At 34.6% G+C, this 27,678-nt stretch overlaps 1 protein-coding gene across 5 annotated transcripts; it reads left to right on the top strand.

Annotated features, from left to right (window-relative positions):
• Positions 1 to 4,995: 4,995 nt before the first annotated feature.
• On the top strand, positions 4,996 to 21,380 carry LOC18442756 (uridine kinase-like protein 3). 5 transcript variants are annotated; one of them, XR_016056817.1, is made up of 15 exons: positions 4,996 to 5,333; positions 6,763 to 6,909; positions 7,837 to 7,928; positions 8,835 to 8,904; positions 14,546 to 14,664; positions 14,821 to 14,917; positions 16,441 to 16,520; positions 17,482 to 17,676; positions 17,864 to 17,957; positions 18,046 to 18,106; positions 19,923 to 19,983; positions 20,260 to 20,353; positions 20,454 to 20,526; positions 20,682 to 20,764; positions 20,856 to 21,380. XR_016056817.1 is itself a non-coding variant. In XM_006852971.4 (15 exons), exons 2-15 carry the CDS (start codon positions 6,774 to 6,776, stop codon positions 21,018 to 21,020), a joined length of 1,410 nt encoding a protein of 469 aa, XP_006853033.3. In that variant the 5' UTR covers positions 4,996 to 5,333; positions 6,763 to 6,773; the 3' UTR covers positions 21,021 to 21,380. The 5 variants fall into 5 exon arrangements, 2 of the variants coding, with proteins under 2 accessions (XP_006853033.3, XP_088724767.1); XM_006852971.4 differs by having other exon boundaries at positions 17,874 to 17,957; XR_016056816.1 differs by lacking the exon at positions 19,923 to 19,983 and having other exon boundaries at positions 17,874 to 17,957.
• Positions 21,381 to 27,678: the final 6,298 nt, after the last annotated feature.

Raw genomic sequence — 27,678 nt, 5'->3', positions numbered from 1 at the left:
TAAATGGACACAACGAAGATGAACTAGCTCTGATACCATGTAAAGCGTCTCAGGTTTCTCTGAAAAGGCTCAATATCCATTGATCAATATGGAAATACAAGCTTATCTTAAATGGACAAATACATATAACAATACTAGAAATAAATCATAGACATCAATAATACACTTATGTTATACCTAGACTTACCATAAAATACAAGTATCTATCATTCTCATATATACTGATTACAATATATACCTTTCATATTAACTTGGTAGACAATATACACTTTCTTTTTACATTTTTAATATTTATATGGAACAACCCATATATTATCAATGATATTGTTGTCCACCATGTGCAACACACATTTTGCAGTTCTTTTATAAATTAGGTAGTTGACATCTGTTATTATTGTAATTTCTAAAAAAAATTATGCACACTGGAATATGTATTCCCCATTGATATGACACTGTGTTTTATACGTCTCAGGTTCATGTGGGCCATGTATCATTTGCTTTATTATTCGTTCATATACTATGAAGTCTTTCTTTCTATCGGGTAACTTGCAAAAATGATTTCATCAACTTGCTGAACTATTCGTATGTTATTGTTGCTTGCCATAATTAATAGCATATGTGCATGTAGCAAATCTTTATTTTGAAACTCAATGACATATACATGGGCAATGGCTTTCCCACACAAAGTACCATGTATGACATACTCTTTGAAGTCCTTTAGTTTTGCTATGAATACTCTTCTAGTTCGATTTGATCGAGTGAAGGCTACATCATCAGGGTTGAAATGGTCTTTGATTTCAGGTCAATTAGGATTGTGAGTCATTATAAAACCATTGCATCCAAATACTGTACTTGCATATCTCTTGGACCCCCAATAAATGAAGCTGGCAGTATAACTCATTTTCTGACTTTGTTTGCTCTGACTTCTCCATCTACAATAGCATCCTGTAGGCCTTGATAACCTTCAGTCCTTAATTCTTGTTGGTTTTTCAAAAAGTCGCAAGTGTAATGTCTCTATCTTTACATTCTTTAAAAAATCACAAGCTTAATGTTTATATCTGTACATTCTTTAAAAAATCGCAGGCGTGATGTCTTTATCTTTACATACATATCAACCAAATATTTTTGTAAGAGGCATTGCAATGGGATAAAAATTTATGATAAGCATCATATCCCTTTTTAGAGTTAAATTCATTTTCTCTTTAGAGTGTCTTGGGATGCCATCCTGTTTCACCACATGAAAAAAGCAACGGATATTGCTATGGATCGTAACAACATGATCTTTGTGATACTTTAATCATAATCTCCAGGTTGCCATTGGACAACAATATTCTTACCTTGAATTTGTGCTTCATTATCAATCTAATATCCAAACTGTAGCAACTTGTTATACAATAGGTTCATTGTAAATTCTTTGAACTACTATTGGATCAATATTGATAAGTAATCGATATGGTCTTAAATCATAGTAATGAATCATGCTCCTTAGAACTAAGACATAGGTATTATATTTATGCAAAATATATATAAGGAGTTTAATCAATACAGGGTTTAGCATATTGTAATGTTTGAGATGATAGCCAACTTCATTCTCATCATAAAGATACAACTTTAAGAACCTTAGAGTGTGTGCACTTGGAATTAGAGATAAAAGGCAATGATTGATATGCCTTGTCACTTTAAAATTATAGATGCTGCTTCTCCTTTGAGAACTTACTTTGTTATTCCCAGTGACAAATATAGTAAATTGGAATGTAGCATTATATCCTCGAACATTTGACTTGAATTGGCTTGTAATACATAATGAATGGGTAAAATAATTCATAAAGCTCATTCAAAGTAATTGGGCCATTCAACTTCATTGAATCTCCTCCACAACAAATTGAAACTTGACAACATTACAATGTCAACAAATAATAAGGGGCTTGAGATGTAACCCATTGTCATTGTTAATATTGGATGTGACTCCATAGAATATCAATCGATATGGGTTTTAATGGGTCACCCCTTGATAAGATCGGAGTATGCCCGGATGAGTGAGCCGATGGATTGTATGACCCTTGTGTGTGATGATAGCCTACAAAGATGGGGTCAAAGCCTCATCCATGTACCATCACACGGCATACATATCGATAGATCGTTTCGAGAAGCAATTCACCTTTCAGGGTGAAGCGTATGCCTGTGCGATAAATACCCCTATGCACCATAGGAGCTGTGGTGGCCTCAGGTCTATGTGACATTGACTTGCCTCTAGGGGAGGACCTATAATACACAGATTGGGATTGCGACCTCTTGGCTCATCGGCCAGACTTTGGTGACCCGCTAATGAGCCCTTACTTGGATTATGGGTCATGAAAAATATTGGGTCGATTTGATAAAGCAAGTGTGGTATGTAATCCACAGTTGAAAGTGGAGTGCCTCATGATTGTTGATTCAATTCCTAAATCATATGTATTATTTTTCCAACAAATTAATTTAAGTGTGTTTGTTTTATGATAGAAATTATTTTAGAATTATTATTTCAATTTTTATGAACCCCTAGATATTTTATTTATAATTTTTTTATTTATAAAATTAAAGATATAAATTTTACAATAGTTTAAATATTCAAATAATATTCTAAATTTTTTTTATTAGTTTTATATATATGAAAATTCCATGGGGGCCCATTGTGCACATGGGCCACCATATTTCTAAAAGTTGAGCCCCATGAATCCCTTCATTGGGTGGCATGCCCCACTCTTTATTCTCTTTCCTATTGTTTTGGGATATGACATGTTGCCATATGGTTGAAAGCTATTGACTGGATATATCTTAAAAAGATTTTGTGGAAAGATTGAGTTGACTTGTGCTATTTTATGGTATGCACAATATTTTGATTAGATTTAATTTATTTAATTTCTATTTATGGGAAAATGGTTGAAAAAAGGGGGATAAATGTTCATGCACCTTCCATAATGTTAATGTTGATGGCTCATCTATGAAATAAATGACTCAAATCTCTCACGCCACAAGTCACCCAAGATCAATGATGCATATTCAATTTCACAAGAAGAGGCAAGTTAAGGAAAACACTAAGAAACCCTAAATCTTGTTCAAAGGCTATAAAAAAATGATTGTCTTTACCCAAAATCTCTACACATCTTATCTTTCTATCTCTCTCCTAAGAAAGTTTATCTCTCTCATGAAAACCCAAAGGGAGCACATCCCACTCTCTCATATTTGATCTCTCTCTCCCACATCGTAAAAAAGGGTTAAGGGTTTAGGCTATGGGGTTTTTCTCTCTCTCATCTCTGAACTATGGATTTATATCTAAGGGTTTTAGGGTATAGCAAAAAAAGAATCCATCTCTCTCAAATTAGGTTGCTAAAGGAATTCACCTAGGATTTCAGTTTGTGATCAAAGGGATTCATGTTCTATTGATATGGCTTGGTTTAAACTTGCTTTCCCGATTGAGATTGAAGGTTGATCGTTGATCCTGCGCCATCAGATGATGGTGACTCAGTATGGGATGTAATAAGATCGATTGAGGTAATATTCGATACTATCCATTTTTTTTTTCTTACAATTTAATTTTTATATTCTCAAGCATAAGAAGTGGCATCAAGGTTTTTAATATCTTGGATTTGTTAGTTTTATTTTATGTGAAGCAAGAATTATTGTAGTAAAACTATTTGTTGTGATCTTTGTCAAAAGAAAAAAAAAAAAAAGAGGTGAAAAGAAAAAAAAAAAAAAAAAAAAAATTCCCCAGCAATATCTCATTAGTCTTTCTTTCAGGTCACCAAGGCAGAGGTAATGCGATCACAAATTTGCATCCATCTCCGGGGAGTACTACCAGGGAACCGACATCACCTGATCATGTTAAGAGAATCCCCTTCAATGATAATCTGCTGAAAAACATCCCCAACTTAGAGACCTCAAAGAAAAGGGCCCAAAACTCCGTTTCATTAGCCAAGCAAGGATGCAGGTTGCCCTAATAGGACCAGATAGTAGCCCCCGTAGAGTCCCTTAGTAAGCCCCTAAAACTAGCAACCAGTCCATTGCCTCTAACATTGCCATCAAAATTATGATCTATTTTCTATTATTGTTATATGATTTTGGGGTCAACATTCAAAAAACAAAATATTTGTAAAGCTCCATCAGCTCTAGATAGATCCACTATAACTCATCGAATAGGATCTAAAATAGGTCCAGAAATCATAAGCATCTATACATACATCTTCTTTAGGGCCAGAGCGAAAAGAGTGAAGTAGAGAAAAGGAAAGAGACAATTAAATAAGAGCTCAAAGCTCAATGGAGTTGCATATGTTTGTAAATTTGTCATTTTTTTTAGAAATATATTGATGTTCAGCTATCTTTTCTTATTTATCTCTTTGTTAGTTATGGAAAAGTATTCCTTAACATTTATTATAGATAAGTTAAGTATCTCATACTGCTTTCTTTCTTGTTTTTCTAACATATTATTTATGTATAAAAAATATAACTATTTCTAAAGTGGTAGTATGTGCTTTTTCCTAAGGAAAGTTTTGGGTACAAATATAAATAAATTATTTAGCATTTTTTATTGGGGATCTCATACAATGAGACCATTCTTTTTGGTATAAGGAGGTTATAATTACATACAATCATCTGATGTGAAATATGATACTTTTTGTGTGTCACAAAATTCGAAATTTTTTTTTTGAACTTTGAGCTTGATCAATGAAATAAATTGAACCATCTAACTTAATATCCAAATGTTAAGATTAATTGTGATCACCTTGTACCAAAGATAAATAAACGCACTGTACATTTTTTTTTTTTATAAATACGGGATGAGTACCAATAACGTACGACACATTGAGTACCAAGAACGTAGTCACCATTCATCCATTATTTTACAGCTCAAAATTTAGCCGTAAGGAACGGCATTCGAAAACATGCATCTGCGGACGCACCAAAAATATCCTACCTCCTTCGGAGGAGAACAAAAAGGGCAAGTCACTGTGCGGGACCCAGACAAACGCATTCCAGGCAATCGGACAAACGCATTCAAATACTTGCCACGGCTACGCGTCTCTCACCCCTCCCTTCTCTTATTCCCGCTTCTCGCGCAACAGGACTCTCTCTCTCTAAACATTGCTCTTAGCTCTCCCCCTCCTCTCTCTCTCTCTCTCTCTCTACTGCGCTTTTTCCCCCTCTCTCTCTGAAGTAGTCTCTTCCTCTCTGAAAACCGGGCTTTATCTTTCTCTCTCTTTAGACAAGGTCTTAACTGTGCCTTAAAAGGAAACGTCTGCGCGTGCATTTTCCGTGGACTCCTGAGCAATCTGCGTTCTTCCTCTGTTATAAGCCTGGTACTTTCTCTCTCTCCTATCCTGACTTTGCCTTTTCCATTAATGGCTTCTACAATCTATTCTTGCCGTTTTGGTGCTTCTATAGACCCGAAGGACTAATTGATCACAGGATGAGCTCGAATGCCTTTATTTATATGAGATTTCACTACATCTGAGTGTGATTTGCATATACTATGAACGTTTGGCTTGACATTGATGGGTTGATTGATTAAATTGGGGCTTGAATTTAATTATGTTGTTTTCATTGCTAAATCTATTGATGTAAGTGCAATATTTGCTATACATTGGAGTTCCCTCGATTTTAATGGACGGTCTGGTGTTCCTAATTTCTTTGACAATAAATAAGATGATATGAGAAGATTTTTACCACCTTATTTGTGTTTTGGTGTTTGTTTTATGTTTATTCTCCTGGTAATGCTCGAGATGAGCTCGATGCTCCTATATGAGCAGTTATGTCAGATGACGTATTCGTTTCCGTAATGGAAATTGTTTTTTACAAAAGGTTTGTCTTCTTTGTCCCAATAGCTATGATAATTTTTTAGAGCCAGTTATGGAGGATAACCTAATGCATCTTGGGGAATTTTGATCTCATTTTTTGGGTAATGATGCAACTTTCCACTTTTTGATAATTTTTAAAAACCTTTAAAGCAAGACTATCGTTGTTCACCTGCCTTTTTGTTTTTTTTTTTCATCTAAGGGCCTACTGATGTCATGCAAGATTGCATGTTGTCGGATTACGATCCGAATGACGGGGTTCTTGAGTCTTCTGTTATTTGTCTTAATTGAATGTGTAACACAAGGGGAATTCTCAATTTGCATAAAAGATTTGCAGGGCCACCAAAGTGTGTTTTATTCAAGTTGTAAAAGAAAATACATAATCGATTTTGACATTGTGAAACTTGCTGGTAAAAATTGTTGAAGCAGCCCAAGGCATGTTGAGAAACCCTGAAGTTTCTTTTGAACATTTCAAAGGGGTAGAAGTACTTCACTGATGTAATGACATACATGTTTAATTCAATAAGTATCTTTCATTCAAACCTTGTAATTTGATATGTCCGGAGTCCCACTTGAAAGTGATTATTAGAGTTGAGCTTTGAATTATTGTATACCACATCCAGATCTTATGCAATTTTTCTTTGAAGTGAATGGGATGGTAACTTCTGTAGCTGTAGTTCGATAAAAGATTTTTCACCAACCCGTTGGGGTCATTTTCTTGAGAAATTACTTGACTTCTTCACCAATGGTTTTAATCAACATAACAATTAAGGGATTATTTGCTAAAGGCTCAGTGATTCCCTTAAGTATTGTAAAATTACTGTCATCAGAGAAAGGCTGAGATGGCAAACTCCTTTTTGCTTGTCACGCATTGCCTTCTGAATACCCTCTATACTGAGTTCATCTCCTCAATCCATTTTCATTGCTACTGCAGCATTGGACCTTATGGATTCTGATTGCAATGGAAATCCAATGGCGATCTGTCTGGGAATTAATGGAAAGATTGAGCCAATAAACGAGGTTATAGAGCAGCACCAAGTCTCAGAAGCTGAAACATCTCATAAACAACCATTTGTCATAGGTAAATGCTTGTTTCATTTCATTGCATACTTAATTACATATTGTGGCAGCTTGGCATTTCTATTAAATCTCTGCACTCAAATATGGAAAGTACAGAAAAATTCTTGGGCTTGATTTTATATTATCGGTAATTTACTCAATGATGGATGTCATTGTAATGAAATCTGGTTTAGTACCATTTTACCTTGTAATTTTGAAGGTTTGTTCTTTGTAGTCTGTAGAGTTTATTATAGATCTTCTCTTAAGGTAGTCTTTGCATTCTTAACTACAACCTAAGATGAGTTCTCATTTTCTTATAAGTGGTTATGTGTTTCGAACTATTTTGTCCAGTCTCCTTGTATCAATTATCTTTTTGGAGATAAAAAATCTTTTTATTTTTACTGAGGGCTACAAATTGATATTTACAATGTTTTGTCATATATGTCACTTTTACATGCATTTATAGGTAAGAACATGGAATACCAAAAAAATGCATTGAGAGTTTGAGAAAGAAACTGTGATTTCTCTCAGGGAAACATTTAATATAGATGTGTATTTCAAATTTTGGATGAGTAGATTTTTTGATGAAGAGTGAGAAAACAGTAGAAGGCCTTCTGAGCTACATGTTAAACTGAGGAAATGCAAGGAAATCTCCAGATCTATTCCATTTGGAAGACTATCATATTGTTCATAGATAGGACTATGTATGCCAGTAGGGTTATTTAGCCAACGGCATATATTTACTGCGTCACACTCAGTACTGAAACTTGTTGTGGAAACATGATATTTATTAAGCTTATCTGAAAGTATGGTTTTTAATTGTAGCGATACTGTTTTATCCATCTTCTACAGTGAACTGCTGTCAGTTTCCATTTATTTCGCTATGAGCTAAATAAGTTCTGTTCAAGTCGTCAATTTCACCTGTTAAACTATAGTTAATTATGTCCAGGTGTTGCGGGTGGTACAGCTTCAGGAAAGACCACTGTTTGTGACATGATAATTGCACAGCTGAGGGATCAAAGAGTTGTCCTTATTAATCAAGTAAAATTTTTTTCTTGAACTTTTAAATGTCACACATATTGTTTTCTTATAGGCGAAGCTAAATGCCTCATGCATTGTTTCCAAACTAATGTAATTAGTTGACTATTTGACTTCTATAATCTTGTGAATTATTTTGAGGGTATTGATATGCATCATATTTTGGATGGATGGACATCAAACTCCACTCCCCATGTGCTATTCATGCTTGTGGTGGTTGTGTGCTTTTCTTATGAATATAAAATATGTTTATATTTGGATGCACATTTTGATCTTTCTTTATTCGATTTTCATATGGAGCTGTACAATAATTTGTACATGCTGAAGTGTGTTCATTAGGTTTTTCATCTTTAAACTGATTGGGCAATTACTATAACTTGTTTGGTAATTACATGTCACTGATTTGCTGGATTCAGATATGAGCTTGATTGGTAAGGTGTTGACAGTTTTCCAACATTACATTCCAAATTTGAATCCCACTATTGACCTACCCAAAAGAACTTATTAACTCAGTTACATACGCAACACTATAACATGGCATTGGAGTTTGATTATGGGACCTAAATACAGATATTGCAATAAAAAGTATATGGATTCCTGAAACATGGCTAATAGACCCTTCCTCTTTAATTTATCTTCCTGCTCTTATATAATCGATATTTGTATTGCAAGACTATTCTTTGTTCTGCTGATGGTCTTCTACTCCTTCTTTTAGGTGAATTATATGGGTTTATTTTGTTTCTAAAAACAAATAGTCTGGAAACAGTAAAATGCATGTAGATGTATTCTCCTTTTCCCCTTTTTTGCTGTGTACTTGTTAAAAGCAGTGCCTTTCAGTTTTCAGTTCATGTTGACCTGGAATGCAGATCTCCACCATTCTCACATTTCAGAAGTTCATATGCTTTGCAGGATTCTTTTTATCGCATATTGAGTGATGAGCAATTACGTCAAGTTCATGACTACAACTTTGACCATCCTCGTGAGCATTGCATTTTACTTATCCTTAACTTAAATAGTTTATTTTTCTCTTGTGACACTTGATGTTATAAACAAATTACCCACACGGATTCTTGGTCACTGTAGTACTATTCAGAAAATAACTGGGAAAGCACACAATTTGTCTCAAAGCATGTCTTTTGATATAAATGTTTCATTAATAGCTAGGGACAAATTGGAATCAAACTAGTGAAGCATGTTTACTTGGCTCATTATCTTACTTAGAACGGGTATAAGTTCTATGACGCAAGAAGAAGAACCACTATGTATCAAGGCTTGTGGCCATTATTGAAAAGTAGTTGTCTCCAAAAGAATTCTATTCTTGAAGTTCAGGGACAAGGTAGTGTCATGATCTCGATACCGGAATTAGAAGAGTGAGAGGCAGTGCCTCCAACCCTTGGTGAAGAGGTACTTGGTGATGTGGGAATTCTCCAGAGGCTGGTTGTATCACCTAATTTATTTGACCATTACACGCCTTGATATCATCTACGCAATCTGCAGGGTAATCCTTATCTTGATCTTTTATTCATGCATAATCCTTATCTTGATCTATGTGGCTACACATATGTTGATTGGCGGATTTCCCAGTTGATCACCAATCAAACTGCCAGCTATTGCACCATGTTGGGGGGAAATTTGGTTACTTGGTGAAGCAAAAAAGCAGAGTTCTACAATGTAATGCAGAAGCAGAATATCGAGCTATAACATCTATTATATGTGAGCTTTTATGGCTAGGAGCTCTCCTAACTTACATGAGAATCCACATCACATCACCTTTTCCTATGCAATGTGACAACCATGCTGCTATCTTCATCACCACTAATGTTGTCTTCCAAGAGAGGACAAAGCACATTGAGGTTGATCGTAATTTTACCAAGGAAAAAGTGGTAGCAAGAATCATATTATCGGGACTGAAACTCTACTTCCTGATATTTTTACCAAGTTGGTGGGTCGAGACTTTCTTCTTACCACCATCATCATCATCGTCAGAGCCTTTTCCCAACTAATTGGGGTTAGCTATACGAATCTTGGTCTGCTATTCTGCTCTATTAATGGTCATACCCTCAGTGAGGCCATAAGTCACCTTATCTTTTCTCACTATTCCAACCATGTCCGTTTCGGTCTACCTCTTACTTTTTTTGAGCCTTCCACTTGAACTAACTCGCACCTCCAAACAGGTGTTGTACTGGATCTGCGCCACATGGCCAGCCCACGTAAGTCTACTTTCTCTCATCTTATCGCCTATTGTTGCCACACCAAAATTCTCCCGAACGAATTCATTTTGAATTCTATCCCTTCTTTTCTTGCCACTAATTCATCTCAGCATCCTAATCTCAGCTACACTCATTCTATGCATATGTTGTTTCTTGACCACCCAAAATTCCACCTCATAAAGCAAAGCTGATCTCACAACTGTCATATAGAACTTGCCTTTCAGCTTTATTGGTATGTGGCTGTAATAATCCTAAAATTCCAAAAAAAAAGAAAAAAAAAAGAAAAAAAAAAGAAAAAGAAAAGAAACTTTTAATAAGTGATGGTCCATATGAGCATGATGGTCCTTAGGGACCATCACTATTTTCAAAAGCTTTTACCTTCATTTGGTTTAAGCTTTTGCAGCCTTGCCACGTCCTTTAGTGGACGTGGTTTTCAGGTGTTAAAAGTGGTCAATTACGCGACGCCTCATACACATGATGGAGGCATTTTAAAGAAATTAATTAGGACGAAAGGTAAGACGTCGCGTAACAACTCCTTTCTCATTCTCCCTCTTACAAACACAGTGAGCTCCTCCCTCTAGCCGAATTTTTATCAGAAGCTCCTTCTCAAATATTTTAGGTAAGTGACTTCATTATCTTGAAAAATAGTCCGTTCTTTTTAAAAATGAAATGAAATAATTACTTCTGCTTATTATTATAAATTTTAGGTGCGATAGATTTTATGCGCAAGCGACCTCATTATTCTGAAAAATAATCTTTTTAATAAAATTGTAATATTTTATCTATGGGAAAATTTTAAATGCTGTAAAATCTTAGAAATAAATTTATTTATTTTTCTTGTCTATTGTTAGAAAACTTTAGATACTGTAAAATTATCAGAAATAAATGTGATATTTCTGTTTTTAGTAAAATTGTGAGATTTCTTTCTACTGTTTTTGAATATTTAGACATTGTAAATTTCATATGTAAATGACTGCCTTATTATTTGAAAACTGATATTTTTGCAATTGATTATAGCATTGTCTGTGAAATGTTTATTTGCGAATTTACATTCCATAAATTGTGATAATTCCGTATTCTTGAATTTTTATAAGAGTTTTTCTATACATATTAGATTGGCAATTATGCTAGAATGTCTTTACGAACTGCTACCTTTCTAAATTTGAGCTGAAAATATTTGACTGGTTAATATTATTGAAAGTGACTGTTATTAATGGTTTCAGTGAAATTCATATTAATAATTTCGGTGATATGTTGAGTACATGATATTGCTACTTTCGAATGTTTAAAGAGATTTAGAAATACTTTAAGTATGCAAGTGGACTCATCCGGTTCGCCGGTGAGGTATAAGTGGACCTATCCGGTATGCCGGTAGGGATTCAGTGGACTCATCCGGTACGCCGGTGAGGTATAAGTGGACCTGTAGGGATTCAATGGACCTATCTGAGATGCCGATAGGGATTAAGTGGACCCATCAGGACGCTGATGGGGGTATATAGCTGACCTACTTGGGACGCCAGTAGGGTAATTTGTGAAATCCTTTGAATTACGCACTGCCGTTAAAATGTTATATGCATTTCAATTATTCAAATTATACTTAATTATGCATTTTTGAAAGTGAAACTGTTGATGCATTTCTGTTAATAGATCTCCTTTTTGAAAATATTGATATCTTTCAACCATGATTATTTTTAGGATTATGATGATCACTTACTGAGTAGCCAAACTCACCAAATTATGGTAAACATTTTTTTCAGGATAACTGCGATTTCATTTTGAGTGCTCGTCAGGATCAACTCTGGAAGATATTCTAGTTGTGCTTAAACTTTCTTTTGTTACTTTGTAAGAATTCACCATTGTAAATTTGTCCTAAAAAGAGATGTATATATGTTTTGACTGTCACATCTCAGGAATATCAGTATTGTAAATTCTTGGGACGTGATAAATATGGTATCAGAGCAATAGGTTTAAGATTTTTAGGAAATTTAAAAAGAATGTACGTAAAATCACATTTATTGTGTGTACAGACCGATACGAAGTCAAGATCCAGAATAGCTGAAGCTAATATGGAAGGAATTCACAAAGCCTTGGAAAATATGGTTGCTCTAATGCAACATCAGATAGAAAACAACAATCAACCCAGGCAGTCTGTTACGGGAAATGGTGGGAGTAATATTGAACAATTTAAGAAATTGAACCCAACTTCTTTTAAGGGTGCTGTAAACCCACTGGAAGCCAATGGATGAATTATGCAATTAGAGAAAATATTCGAATGGAATGTCCTGATGATAGGAAAGTGGCCTTAGCAAGGTGAAGCACAACATTGGTGGCGAACGGCAAAAGGAGTATTGGTCAAAGAAAATAAACCCTTGACTTGGGAAGTATTTCTAGAGGAATTTAATGAAAAGTATTTCTCAGATTTTATTCGAGACCAAAAAGAAATAGAATTTCTGGAATTAATCCAAGGAAACCGGACAGTAGCACAGTACGAGGCCAAGTTCACTGAATTGGCCAGATTTGCACCACATGTGATTAATAATGAGGCAAGAAAGGTGAAAAAATTTGAAAGGAGTCTTAGACCAGCTATTAGAAGTAGAATATCAGTCTTAAAATTGAGAACGTATGCTGAAATAATGGATCGAGCCCAAATTGTCGAAAAAGATTTCGAAGATTACCAAAAGATGAAAAATCAAAAAAGTCAGGTTAGACCCACACCATCTAATCGACAACAATTTGAAAGGCCAAACAAGAAGCCAAGGCCCATGCCACTTCAAAGCCCAATAGAACTATGTAAAAAATATAGGAAAAACTATGGATCGAGCCCTTGTTATTGGAATACTGGAGCCTATTTTAAATGTGAAAATTGGGGCACCAGATTAGAGAATGTCCTAGCTTACAGATGCAACAGCTTCCAAAGCAGGGAGAGATAGCTCAAAGCCTCAGATGAAGGGAAGAGTATTTGCGATCAACCAGCAAGACGCTCAGGCCTCAAGATCAGTGATCCAAGGTACTCTTATTATCTTCCAAAAAGTAGCTCATGTTTTGATTGATCTTGGATCTACTCATTCATTTGTGTCACCACACTTTGCATGCTACTTAAAGGTAGAACCAGAACAATTAGAATACATTCTAGAGGTATCCACATCGATGGGAAATTCAAGTGACACCAATACAGTATATAAATCCTGTGTAATAAAGATAAAAGAAAAGGAATTGTTGGTTAATTTAATACTCTTAGAAATTCAAGATTTTGATGTAATCTTAGGCATGGATTGGCTTTCTGCATACCATGCAAGTATTGATTATTACAAGAAAATGGTTACCTGTAGTATTCCGGATCAACCAATATTTTATTTCAATGGTATCAAAAAAGACTCCCCATCATATTTAATCTCCTGTATTCGAGCTAATCGCCTCCTTAGAAAAGGGTGTCAAGTCTTTCTTGCCTATATCAAAGAAGATAAGAAGGAAGAGATAAATTTGGATACCATTCCGGTTATCCCAGAATTTCTCGACGTTTTCCCTAAAGAATTGGCAGGATTACCACTTGATAGGGAAATTGAATTCTCTATTGAATTATTGCCAGGGGTAGCCCCAATTTCTAAGGCACCATACAGAATGGCACATGCAGAACTTAAAGAACTTAAACAACAATTGGAAGAATTATTAGATAAAGGTTTTATCAGGCCCAGTGTGTCATCTTGGGGCGTGACTGTGGCGATCACATAAAACTCTAGTTGCACATCTCCACTTTGCCGACCAAACTCTAATTCTATGTGTGACATCTTCCTCAATTTCTTCATTATCTTGGATTATCGACCCAAGATATTGAGATGTTCTTCTTACCATTATGAACGAATTGGGCATGCATTCCATACATGAACCAATTTGAGGGGGGATGTTGAGAGTTGTATGTTAGTGCTCATTTTTCATATTATTATGCATATGTAGGTACAATGACACACATGGGATTTTATCATTCTTTAGGACTGATTAGTCCTTTTATAGGACTATATTGTCCTTTGTAATTTATTTTTATATAGATATGTAGGAGATAGGTGATCTCTGTCTCTCTCTCTCTCTCTTGTTGAATTTTCTCTCTCCTGCAGCATTCTTCGTTCTTTCTTAGAGATCTAGCTTCACAAACATGACTGTAAGCTTGTGTACAATAGATTTGCTTATAAGAATAGTAAGTTTATGTAGGTGTTTATGCATAAATATGCACATTGTTTCTTTTTTTGTTATTATTATTATTATTTATCTTTTCACATTGTTTTTGCCAAAATTTTCATATTCATTAAACCAAATTGGACATGACAGATTAATAGATTATGTTCGTCCTACATAATAAGCAAGACAATCATTATATCTAAAGAACATGTACTTTTTTATGGTATTTCATGTCTTCAGATGCCTTTGACACAGAGCAGTTACTTTGTTGCATGGAGAAGTTGCAACATGGGCAAGCTGTTGATTTACCAAACTATGATTTTAAGAGTCATAAGAACTACACCCTACCTGCAAGAAGGGTACGTATCTCTCTATGTTTCTTTAAGATTGTGAATCACTTCAAATTCAATTGAAAAGGCTATTTAATATGACTGGCACCATAAAACATATGAAAGAAATTTGAAAATTGTTGTGTCCTTATTATATTTAGATTGTAATTCTGATTTAATTTACAGGTGAATCCTGCTGATGTTATAATTTTAGAAGGAATACTAGTTCTTCATGATCCACATGTCCGTGAGTTGATGAATATGAAGATATTTGTTGATACAGGTTCTACTTTCCAAACCTTTCCTAAAATTTGTTTAGAGGATGACTAGTTATTAGCACTGCTCTGTGCCTTAAATTAATGACTCAGTGCATTTTCCCAATAAATTCATCACTGTGAAACATAATGAAGTTTTAATAAACTGACCTGATATTTCATGAAACTATTCTGTCAATGCCCAGAGGGTTCTTGCATCTTCTCCCTACAATACTCAGAGCCTTCCCAGATTTGGCGTTTTGGGCTCATTAATATGGTAATCGATCCTTGGGTAGAAGATCAAGTTAAGACAATCCTCATAGGGTCCACACTAACTACACTAGCGATTATATAATCCCAGTCTCACATCTGACATAGCTTCTGGGTGATATTCTTGGATTTGGATTGAAAAGATGATGTAAATTGAAGCAGTATGTTAGTTTAATTTTTGATGAGCCATATATCACGATTGGCTATTTCCTGCATTCTCAACATGCATCCCTCTTTTGGGTGAGGTTTCTGGGCTCTACCAGTTTTGTGCCCCATCCTGTTGCACATCCTGGTTAACTTTTAACCAATTTGATGTGCCTAATTAGGTAAGTTTTCGAGTCATCTTGAGTCAAATGGCATAGATGATATATATTATGTATTCTAGCGAACCTAAAACCAAGATGCCCGCTGTTTGGGTTATGGTTTCCTTGTCCTCCATGTGACTTTAAGACATCATTCGATAGATGTTATCAAGGCTTTCTTCGTTAGGGACCTTTAAGTTACACGTGGCAGCCAGAATATTTGGTTTCCCAAGCCCAAGCTAGTTTCTAAACTCCAGAAAACTCCATATAATACCAATCATCTGATATTATAAATACAAAGTTAGGATACTAGTCTGTCCTTCTTGCATTATTGTTATAGCATTTTCTGCATGTACAACTTTTGATTGGTCTTCCATACTTCTTGCAAAATTTTATCGTACTATTCATCCTTCATATTGGCAATTATTCTAGGATAGAAATCATTGGAGCCCACCCATTGCAATGGAGTTGTATGCACAAAAGTTTAATATTTTTATTGAGTTATATTTATGGGAAAAGAAAAGTTTATATAAGGTTGCAACCTTAAAATGTAGAATCACAAATGCACCTCAAAAATCTATCGGAAATGTTGTTTTAGTGTTGAAAAATCCTCTAATCGATCATCTCGACGTCGAGATGTATGAATATGAAAAAAAACAGAGTTTTTGAGTCTAAAAAATAGTGCATCTTGTAACACATTATCTAGACCGTCCATTTTCAAGATTTTCATATATTTATATATCTACTTGATTTTAACCATTTTTTGAATTTAATTTTTTTTAATTAGATATGAAAGTAGATTTTAAGATAATCCTAAGAAATTTTTACAACAAAATTACATGTTATGATAAAATTTGGAGGTGCACCTTAATTGAATTGTTCAAGGTTGCAATCTTGTAGAAACTGCACCCTATATTTATTTCCTGTCTTGTTTCGATCTGGTACTCTAATTATGTTCATTAAACAATGTGGCAGTGCAGATGCTGATTTGCGTTTGGCAAGAAGGATAAGGCGCGATACAGTTGAAAGAGGAAGAGATGTTAGATCAGTACTTGACCAGGTTGGGAATTGTTATCCGTCCTTCTTTGATGCATTATTCAACAAAGTTCTCTTACACCATTCACAATGAACTTTATAATTTATTCATGATACTCGTTTCATTTCAATTCACATAAATTATGGTCCACATCATAATTTTATCGGAATCAATTTGGACAACACAACTTACAGCTCCCCTATTCTTGGGAATCTTCCAAACTCTCCCCACTAATCCCTCTTCAAATACCCAGGTAGGTACTTAAATTAGAAGGATAGTCTGGCATGTCAGGACACAAAACTCTGAAGTCTTTCCATGCATATGAAATATGGAAGTTATAACATAATGTAGGAAAAGAAGTTAACAATCTTACCAATCAGAACTGAGAGAGTGAACAACTCTTTATTACATAGGCAGAAACACTGAAGCCAAACTCAAACATGGGGCAACGTTTAGAATTTTTGGCATGGACATTGATCAAATATTATTATAGTTGTTCCAGTGAGCACTATTCTGTTAGTATTACAGCTCTACAATTCTGTTGGTCACTAAGTTTGGCAGGTGCTTATTTATACTATATTGCTATACATAGTTTTCCCTTTCTTTCTAGGCAGCCTGGGTTTTGTTGGTTCTCGCCTCTTTGTATTATTAGTAAATATGCTTAATGGGTACAATTTGGTGCACAAGATGTGCCCATATCACTCAAGTCAGAGTATAACATTCAGAATAAAATGTACTTCACTGCAATGTGAAAGTCAAGTTTGGGGGTTGTGGGATAGAGAGGTTAATTCCCTCCTCTCCTTGGACTTTAGAGAATAACATGTGATTAAATTTGAATTAGGCGTTGATAATGTGCGGCAAAGTATTCCATATATTCTATGAAAATTTTATTTTAGTGATATGGTTTCTTTTATTTATTTCTTTATTTGTCTAAACTTACAAAACTACCATTTGTAATTTTGCTCACATTTGTCTACCATCACAGTATTCAAAGTTCGTGAAGCCAGCTTTTGATGATTTTATACTTCCTTCAAAGAAGCATGCCGATATCATCATCCCACGAGGAGGAGACAATCACGTAGCTATTGACTTGATACTCCAACACATACTTACAAAACTTGGGCAACACAATCTATGCAAAATATATCCTAATGTTTATGTTATTCATTCGACTTTCCAGGTGCTGATGCAAACTGGATATTTTTGGCTTCTTTGCTCTCCATTAAATTCTTTTTTTATGTTTCTGGTTACATAATTCTTAAATGCGGGTTCTTTATTTTTCATTTTTCTATTATTGTCTCGTATATTTGTTAACTCCATGGCTCCATTGTATTATTCATGTCTTTGAGATTAATGATGGTTTCCAGCTTGCCTCAGATACGTGGGATGCATACATTAATACGTGATGTGAAAACTACGAAGCATGATTTCGTCTTTTACGCAGATCGATTGATTCGTCTGGTACATGGTTACTTCCATATTTTTTTCTAGATTTTTTTGGCTGCTGCAGTTTAACTTGCATCACTCAATAATTTAATTTGTTCTTCAGGTTGTGGAGCATGGACTTGGTCATCTCCCATTTACTGAAAAGCAAGTGACTACTCCAATTGGTTGGTGTTGTAACTTCCTTGGAACGACAAATTATTATGTGCTGCTTTCCTTCATTCTAAGACTAAAACTGAATGAAATTTTTTAAAAATAGATAGAATAAAATGTCCTATGGTAGCTTCTGTCTCCACAGGATGTTAACATTTACAAATCAAATTCTTATTCAAAAAAAAATTTAAAAATCAAATTCGGGTTGGAATCTGGATTTGGATAAAGGGCTTGAGTCAGGCAGGACAAGTTGGAAGTAGGTAAAAAGTGAAGGGAGCCTAGGCTCTAAACAAAAATTTCACCTGAGGAGGCTGTTTATATGCCCAAATATCTTTAAATTGATCATCTCAACCTCAAGATGTATGGACATGAGAAAGAAATAGATTTCAAGTTTTGAAAATAGTGCATTTTGTAATGCATTTTTTGATTGTCAATATTTCAATATTTTCAAGTTTTCTTAGGTCTCCTCGATCTATACTATTTTTGAAGTTTTAAATTTTATAATTAAAGATAAAAATATATTTTAAGGCTATCACAAAAATTTCCAGTAGTGAAACCACATCTCGACACTATTTGAAGGTGGGCTCTAATTTGATCGTTTAGAGCCTCGGCTCTATACAAACTGCACCCAACAGTGAATACTTTCTTAGTTTATATAACAAGCAAATAGAAAGTCGGGAAAAAGTTGGAATGTTTAAGTCAGGCACCACAAAACCTACTTGACAGGGCAACAGGAGTTGAGTCAGACTGCAAATTTAAGCATTGGTTGACAGTGATCAACCTGTTGAAATTGCCGTTGAATGGAATACTTTATGTATATTTAACATGAATGCTGTTTACATGATCATCCAAAGTCTATCTATGTGTGCTTGATTATCTATTCAATGTAGTAATGGATTGAGTCATGATCAGAATCTGCATTACAGTCAGATCTTCTCACCGTTTTTAAACTGTTGCTGAGGAAAATATCTTTGACAGTAGTCAAACTGTCAAAAGTAATTGTCTTTGTTCTTTTTTCTGTTTTTGTTAAGAATAAGAGTGGTTAAAATGAAATAAGACGAAGCTAAAGTTTGTGGGATTGCGAACTTATGATTGTATGGTAGACCAAGCTTTCACATGGTTATTAATACTTCCATATTAAGTAGAAAGAGAGATCTGTCACTCTAAACCACCATTACAGACAACTTACACTATGCCAACCTCCAAATAATTTCAATTATATGCATCTCGTAGGGTAGTGCGCAACAAATTCTCCAAGTGATTTCTTGTCAAGTAGCCCCCCTGTTACCTATGTTGGTCCTCATTAGATGAGTTTGCTGTTCCCACTGATTGTCCCAAGAAAAATAAACCAAGGCTCATTAAACCTGACAAAATGTATCATAAAATTGGCTTGAATCAATGTGTGTTTGGGAGCATGGCTTTGTCTTACTATCTTGATTGTTCTCTCACACTTATTGGAATTTACATCTAGCAGTAATTGTAATTGCGTATTGGAATTTGCTAGTACTTCTGATTTGTAGGATACATCATTATTATGATTCGGCTGGTTACAAATCAAAACCAGAGGAATTGGTTTATGAGAAAGTACCTGTTAGCTTAGAAAATTCGAGACTCAAGCAACAAAATAACAAAAAATAACTGAATATAGTCGTGATTGAACAAATAAGTAGGCCATAGTTTGTGTAAAAGATGGTCAATTAAACAAGTTCAAAATAAATAGCAAAAGTGCAGTCATGGATTCCCGAGACAGTGTTCCTAAAATTGTTCGAAATTTATTTGATGATTGACTAAAAGCCAAATTATGTGAGTACGTGTGCTTTACTTATTCAGGCTGCATCTATACTGGGGTGGATTTTTGTAAAAAGTTATGCGGGGTCTCAATAATAAGAAGGTACACTACTCTGTATCTACTATGGTAGTTGCAATTTTGTAAGTATTACAACAGTAACTCTGCGTAAGTTTCTGAAAGTTTTGGATTTTCTTTATCTGTGTTACTTGAGGCCTCTAGAGTCATGAAACGTTTTGTAGATTGAATCTATTCAGGAAACCTGTTGAAGTGCCACTGATATATTTTCTAATCACTCAATATGCATTTTCATATTTCACAGATTCTGTTTACTTTTTTTTTTATCTTTTTGTTAGAATCACATTAATCATTTGATTGCAGTGGGGAAAGTATGGAAAATGCACTAAGAGCTTGTTGTAAGGGAATCAAAATTGGCAAGCTACTTATTCATCGTGACGGTGATAATGGCTGGCAGGTCTGTGGACAAACTAACAAGTTCAATATTGTTTCTTTGATCCCTTTTTCTTCCATAGTTTCTGTTTTATTAGAGGTTTCTTATGATCAACCATATGCAGCTAATCTATGAGAAGTTACCAACTGACATTTCAGCCCGCCATGTTTTATTGCTTGATCCGGTCCTTGCTACAGGTTTGATCCTTTAATATGCATTGCATCCCTCTCTCTCTGTCACACACACACACCACACATACACACACACACATAGACACACGTGCGGCCACTTGCGTCTCCTTAATTTTATGAAAATGTTGGTGGTTAGGATTTAATTTTTATTATTTTTGCAGGGAATTCTGCTATTAAAGCTATCAATCTGCTCCTGCACAAGGGTGTACCTGAGTCACATATTATCTTTCTAAACCTTATATCAGTAATTCTTTTACTCAAAGACAACATTATTGGTATTGTATTTCTTTGCTTTCTCGGTTCTTATTATTATTATTATTTTCTAAATGGTACAGGCTCCTGAGGGAATACATGCAGTCTGCAAAAAATTTCCAAGACTCAAAATTGTGACCTCAGAGATTGATGTGGCACTTAGTAAAGAATTCCAAGTTATTCCAGGTATGGGAGGATTTGGGGATCGATACTTTGGCACAGTTGAAACAAATAACCATAATCCTTAGCTTCCGTAATTGTTGGGAATCAAGGGCTACCTCAGAAAGTCGACTTTGCTAGTCGCCACAATTCTTTTTGTTCACATTTTTTTTAAAAAAAAAAATTTGTGTTTATCCGGGTATTATTCACCTTCAACGGGGGTAGTTTTTTTTCTTCATGAGATATCCCTTTGAGGAGCAAAGAGTTGCAAGACAGAGGAAGGTTCTTACTCAAGAGTTAGATATTCAGATTAATTTTTTTATCCATGTTGGATCCTGAAACTTCAATATGTACGAAGATATGTAAATGGTGGCCCACTGAAGCCTGAAATTTGGTTGTTTCAGTCACTTAATTATTTATATGTAAATGGTGCCCAGTAAAGCCTGAAATTTTGATGTTTCAGTCACTTCATTATTATAGCTAGTTAAATATCAAAGGGAGTTGATCTATAGGATCTTTTACATGAAATATCCAAATTGATGCTTTGGATTTTTATACTAGTTAGAGGTTTTTAAGGATCTTTTATATGAAGTGTCCAAATTGATGCTTTGGATTTTTAGATTAGTTAGAGGTGTTTTAAGTTCATATTCTCTACAAAAGACACTCTTTTAGATTGTTCCATGAGGCAATACTCCCAAGAATGTTCCATGAAGCAATACTCCCAAGAATGTTCCATGAAGCAATATTCCCAAGAATGATCATCTCTTGGATCCAAATGCCTGAATTTTACTATATTAAACAGATTTGTTTTACCAAAACTTGTACACATGTTCATTACCCTGCCCCATTGTATCATTGAATGGGCAGTTTGCATTTGTCTTGTATTTGAATGGGATCTAGGTTGCTTGGAAATTGCGTTTTTCTACATTATTGTTCTTATGGCAACCGTTTTGGAATGGGCATCAACTAGAAGAAAAGTCTTGATGCTTTTTGTGCAAAGTTCAATTTCGTTTTTTTGTTTCTTCTATTCCCCTGGTGAATGTGTTCAATTATTAGCACAATCAAAGATCTTCAAATTACAAGATTCCAGGATGCCTAAATTGGTTGTAAAGTTGGTGATTAAATATCCCAGTTGCTGCTGAAGATCTGCATATGAGACATCGAACTTTCATGCTTCTATCATAGTTCAAACTTTTTGGAGAATAGAGTTATTTTCCTCCAAATGTGGAAAAAATCTTTACTAGTATACTAGGGAGCATATTGTAACTATGGTCCCTATTGAGTGTAATAGATGCTTATTACAAAACTCATGAGCTTAATTGCTGGTGGATCTTAAATATCAGGTTTTCATGGGAAGTGTTTTTTTACTTATTTTCCTGGAGAACCAGGGGTGTATGTGGGGTGAAGGTTTACAATTTACAAAGGGAAGTCTCATGAGTCCATTGAATTAATTTCTTACTATCAAATGCACCTTAGGCTGAAATCCCAGTTCAGCTGTGTAGGATGGTCCAACAAAAAGTTAAACCAGAGATTGAAGAGCTTTGAATCAACTAAAATCTAAAACAGAGATCGAATAGCTTTGAATTAATAGTTGAAGCAGAAAAGCTTTCAGGTTAGGCATATTATTCCAATATTAGGCATATTATTCCAATATTTGAACCATGGAAGAAGGTTGATTTCAACTCTAGGGCTCAAAAATAGGGGTTTATGGGGCGAACTTTCTAGGGAAATTATCGTTAATATACCCATATTTTAAGGAAATTGCAAAACAAAACTCCAACTTCCCAAGACCTCGTCCACACCTTTTTTATAAATTTTTGCTTTTTTTGGACGAAACTACCTTTTACTGTAGTCTTTGTATCGTAAATCATTAATTATTACGGTAATGTAATTACCGTAACAAATTAAGATATTATTATGATATTAAATATATTATAATAGTTTAAAGATATATTACGGTAAGTATAGTACTGTAATATATAAACTAAGCATTATGGTATTCTTAATACCTTAATGTTTTCAAGAGTCATTACGGCAATCGCATTGCCGTAATTGTTTGGTGTATAAACTCTAAAAACGAAACCCCCATTCTGCCACTCTGCCATATTTGTTCGAAGAAGTTACGGTCTTCATTCTGCCGTTAGAAGGCTGCTGGTTATGGTGTTCTAGAGCTCAGTCTCTCTCTCCCTCATCACATAATTGAGGTAAGAAATAGTTGTTGGATTTATAAATTAGAATGTACATTTATTTTAGGGATTAAAATTCGGGTTTTTTTTTTTGGCTTTATGATTGATGCTATAAAAAAAATAAAAAGAAAGAATTATTAGTGAAATTATGTTACGCGTTTCTAATAATTCTTATCTGCTGGTTACAGTGTTCTAAAGACTTTGTTCCGTTCACGGGTTCTGTGAAATTTACAATCCTCTCTCTCTCTCTCTCTCAATCTATCTGTTTATGTATCTTTCTATGTTAGACCCCCAAAGTTTACTAATTTCTATTTTTAGTTCATGGGTTATTTTACAGGGTTTGGTAAGTCTAATAAAATCATTACTATTTCTTTTTCTCTCTCCTTGCCCACCCAAATGTGATTTGTGGAGTTTATGCTTTACAATTTGAATTTATTTTGAGATTTTCATGTATCAGTTCTTCTGATTAGCTGCATAACAATAGATACCATGAATTAAGCACAGGGTTTTATAAATCGAAATTTGTTGGGGGATCGATTCCGAGACAACTAGTCTGACTCACTCAATTTCTGAGTAGGATTGTCATAATGGATACAATAGAACATAAGAAAAGATTTCAAAAATCGGGGGGAATCAAGCCATTCCAAGGTTCCTAGAATAGGAATCGCCCACCCACCTATTCTTAGCCAACTCAGATGATTCTAATAAAGCGTTGTGTTTTATTGTACAGAAATTGTTTTCATGAGTGTCTATCTTTAGCATATTGTAGGAAGAGATATACTAACTCTTTATAATTGCATATGTGCTCAAGAAAAGTTTAATATTTGATTTGAAACTAAATATTGTTCAAGCTTGTGTGATGGTATCCTGTATTTTGGATGAAAAATGAGTTCATTATTTTATTTGGTAATCCTTCCTTACATTTTTTGCTACATAAACTAGCATATGTCAATCACAATAAGACAAAATCAAAAAAAAAAAATCGACCATATGAATCTTTCTCGAAATGTTCCGAAATCCTTGCCGACTTGTGTTTTTAATGAGTGAAAAACATCAATGTCTATATCTCAAATTAGTGGGGTTTCTAATATTAATTATATTTGGAGAATCACCTCTCAACACAAACCTGGTAACTTCCATGTCAAATGATTTGCTTTCTTCTCCTAACCATCTCCTTAGACAATTTCTTTGTAACTCTAAAGTCATAACCAAGAACTTGGTTACTTTTTGCATACCAAATCCGTTCTTGAGAGCAGAAGATGCCATTATGTTGTCAATGAGCTTTGTCCATATTGCTGAGGATATAAAATATATAAGTTGTAGATATTAACCATTAATGCATCTTGCATGTGATATCAATTTATCATAAGAAAGAGTAACTATACAAAAATTCTAGTCTTACAAATCAATAAGTAGAAATAAGAGTTATCTTAAAACTGCTCTTAAAACTAAGGACACACCATTTGAAGAAAATGATGATCTTTCTCTCATATGCTGTCTCTAGAAAGTGAATGTGTCGTTCTCTTATGAATATGATAAATGTACACCATGTTCGACATGTTTTAAGTAGAATTGACATAAATGTACACAAAGTTATAAGTAGAATTGGCATAAATGTACACCAAGTTAGACATAGTTTTAAGTAGAACTAGCATCACATGTCATGTATTCAACTTTTATGGCATGACTTATTGTTTGGAATAGAGTGTAAGTTGCAGATATAGTGGTTTTAAATATAGGCACCAAATTCATCAAGGACTGAAGGAATACTTGCTAGGACATTAAAATATCACAGTAATGTGTCAATTACTATGAAAATGTTTAACACTTCCTCACTCTTAAAGTTGACAGTAATTACCAATGTCACTTGCACAATCACCAATAGTAATAATGATTAATCTTTGGCTTTTTTATTTATGATGGCTTTTTGAACAGTGATCGTGGCAGAAGATGCACCTTTCCCTAGAGGTCTTGAGAATCCTAAATTGTTCACTAGACAAAAAGAACATATATCACAAAATATCTGAGAAGGAGATATATGTACAAGTATTTAAAATTATATTATTTGTCTATCATGTTACTTAATCAATATATTTATTTTAGTATCTGAAATGACAAATTCTATTTCAGGATCGGGAAAATACCCTCAAGATTGATGAGAAGCCCAATGCAAATTCTTCATGACCGTTAACAAACAACGATCAAGTTGATTTGGTCAGGAGATCAAGATTGTATCCTCTGACCGTAATATCGATGAGCCAGCATGACCACGACACATTATTTACAATTATCGAGAGGTGGTGTGTAGAGATGAATACGGGGCACTTCAATGTAGACATCAAAAAGATAATGCCTACACTTGAAGATTCATGAAAAATTCTTCGGTTAAAGGTGACTGGTGTAGCCGTATTCGTGAGGGGAGTGGAGAATTACTAGGATCATATAGTCCACATGATAGGACAGCTGCCACCTAGTCGTAGCCATTCCATTATCTAACTGACATGGTTGAGGAAGAGTTTAATCGGCTACCACAGAACTATAACCACACCACTCTTCTACGATACCCTTGTGCTTACCTCTTATATCTAGTAATGTGTATAATATTTGAGGATTCCACAAATGGAATGGTCCTACAATCTATTTACAATTTTTTGAGGATATCGAAGTAGCTGGTCAGTATGCATGGGGTGCAGTTGCGTTAGCGTTTTTGTTTCGTGCCTTGTCAAAGGTTGTTCATGCTGATCTTCAATACCTAAGTGGATCAACCACTCTTTTGCTGGTAATGGTAGCATATTGATGTTTTGATAATTTTTATAAAGTTTGTGAAAGTGGATACAAAGACTAGAGCAAATTTTCAAGCCAAAAAACAAGGCAAAATGGACACCTTCAACAAGCCACTTGCTAAAAACCAAACTAAGTGAATAAGTTACAATCCTTTTACATAACAATTACAACGATTTCTAGCCTTGTATAACCACTATAAATAAACTCAAATACCAACCCCTTATGGGGCAATTACATATAAAGCATGACTAGCTTATGAATTACATTTTCATAGCACAAATTACATAAACTATGTCCCAAAGCTTAAATACATCATGCAACTAATCTAAAAAAAATTCTAAAGAATAAAATCAACTAAACAGGAAATTAGAATGCCAAATTAAAATAGAGAAGTCATGTTTTGAATCCCTTGTACCGCGGCCACGCAATCGGGCCCTATAAGGACTTAATTTTGTCTCTTCGGATTGTATAAAAGTGGTTCAATCTTACAAGAGTATCTAATCCAAATGGGAAGAAATTAGAAACCTTAAAATCACTTCTTAAGATCTCAACACACTGGCATTATCATCCAAAATAAAATGCAAAAGGTTTGAATCGAATCAGATAAAGAACAAGAGAGTTATGGCCAAACTACACACGGTGTTCCCTCGGACCACCAAAACAGTCTTGTATGGAAAGATTATGAATCCCCATAGGTAAAACCGTGATGAAAAAGTTTTGAAAATGGAGTGACACTCTGAGACTAAATTATTTGATGGGTTTGAAGCAAAGTAATTAAAAGATACTATGCATGATCATGGATTCTCATGCATATAGGCTATAACTCATGAAAGACCACACTATGAATAAGCATGATGAAAAAGATGATCAATTGGGGATTCTAAGATCAATGAAACTTTTCTAAATTTAAAACTCTAGCAATTATAGATGCCAAGGATATGAATTTTTGAGAAAAGAAAATTCAATAGAGTTTACCTTGATAAATGCACACTATAGACTTAAGCATAAAAAATGAGGACCACCATCAAGATCACCATTATTGGAACTCTAAAAGCTCTCTCTCTTCAATTTTCTCTCACAAAACCTTAGAAGAAGGAGGGGAGGGGAGCAACCATTAAAATAGTTCAAGAGTTGAGATAGTTAGGGTTTGAGATCTCATGATGTGCTTTTATAACATGAGTGTAACTTTGGATTCCATCAACACCTTTGATGCACTAATCAAAAGGCACATGAGAGGCTAATGTACCTAGCAACCTATCCCCATCCAACCACTAGGATGAAGGGATGTGATTTCACACCATTATCACTCACCTTAACCCTAAGTTATGCCACTTTACCATTTTGTCCTTAGCCCATGTTTTTGTTCCAATTGTATCCAATATGGCTTTATAAAAAGTTTTTTTTAATAATGTATTAGAGTAGATAACCACAAAGGCTAAAGGCCAAAGAAGTAATTGGCAAAGCTCACACATGTGGAGACATTTTTCTTTATCAATGCCAATTACTTTGTAGATCTCAAATTTCAAACCAATAAATTTAAAGATAATGTCCCCTTCACACATGTGTGTGAAGATATTTTTCAACTCATTCTAGGGATGTGACCATCTTCTTTGAAAATTCTCCCATGAGCTTAACTCTTAGGCATTTAAAGAGTTTCATTAGGGGCTTCTCCCGATCCTGTAATATCCACCGGTTAAATAATTAAGAGATGTTTGATGTTAGATGATTGTATCTACACCCCTGAAAATGTACGTTTGCCCAATATTTTAGATGTTGT

This window comes from Amborella trichopoda, chromosome 6 (assembly GCF_054954075.1).
Source record: "Amborella trichopoda isolate Santa Cruz 75 chromosome 6, AtrichopodaSantaCruz75HAP2 v2.0, whole genome shotgun sequence".
Taxonomy (NCBI): Eukaryota; Viridiplantae; Streptophyta; class Magnoliopsida; order Amborellales; family Amborellaceae; genus Amborella; species Amborella trichopoda.
The sequence above is the reverse complement of the archived record's forward strand: the minus strand, read 5'-3'. Positions and strand labels throughout refer to the sequence as shown.

What these genes read in the sequence shown, in the direction of transcription:
- LOC18442756 (XM_006852971.4), top strand. Translation starts at nt 6,774, where the DNA reads ATGGATTCTGATTGCAATGGAAATCCAATGGCGATCTGTCTGGGAATT. An exon ending in GGGGTCTCAATAATAAGAAG is followed by an intron (nt 19,984 to 20,259) that starts GTACACTACTCT and finishes ATTTGATTGCAG; the next exon opens with TGGGGAAAGTATGGAAAATG. An exon ending in TCTTTCTAAACCTTATATCA is followed by an intron (nt 20,765 to 20,855) that starts GTAATTCTTTTA and finishes TAAATGGTACAG; the next exon opens with GCTCCTGAGGGAATACATGC.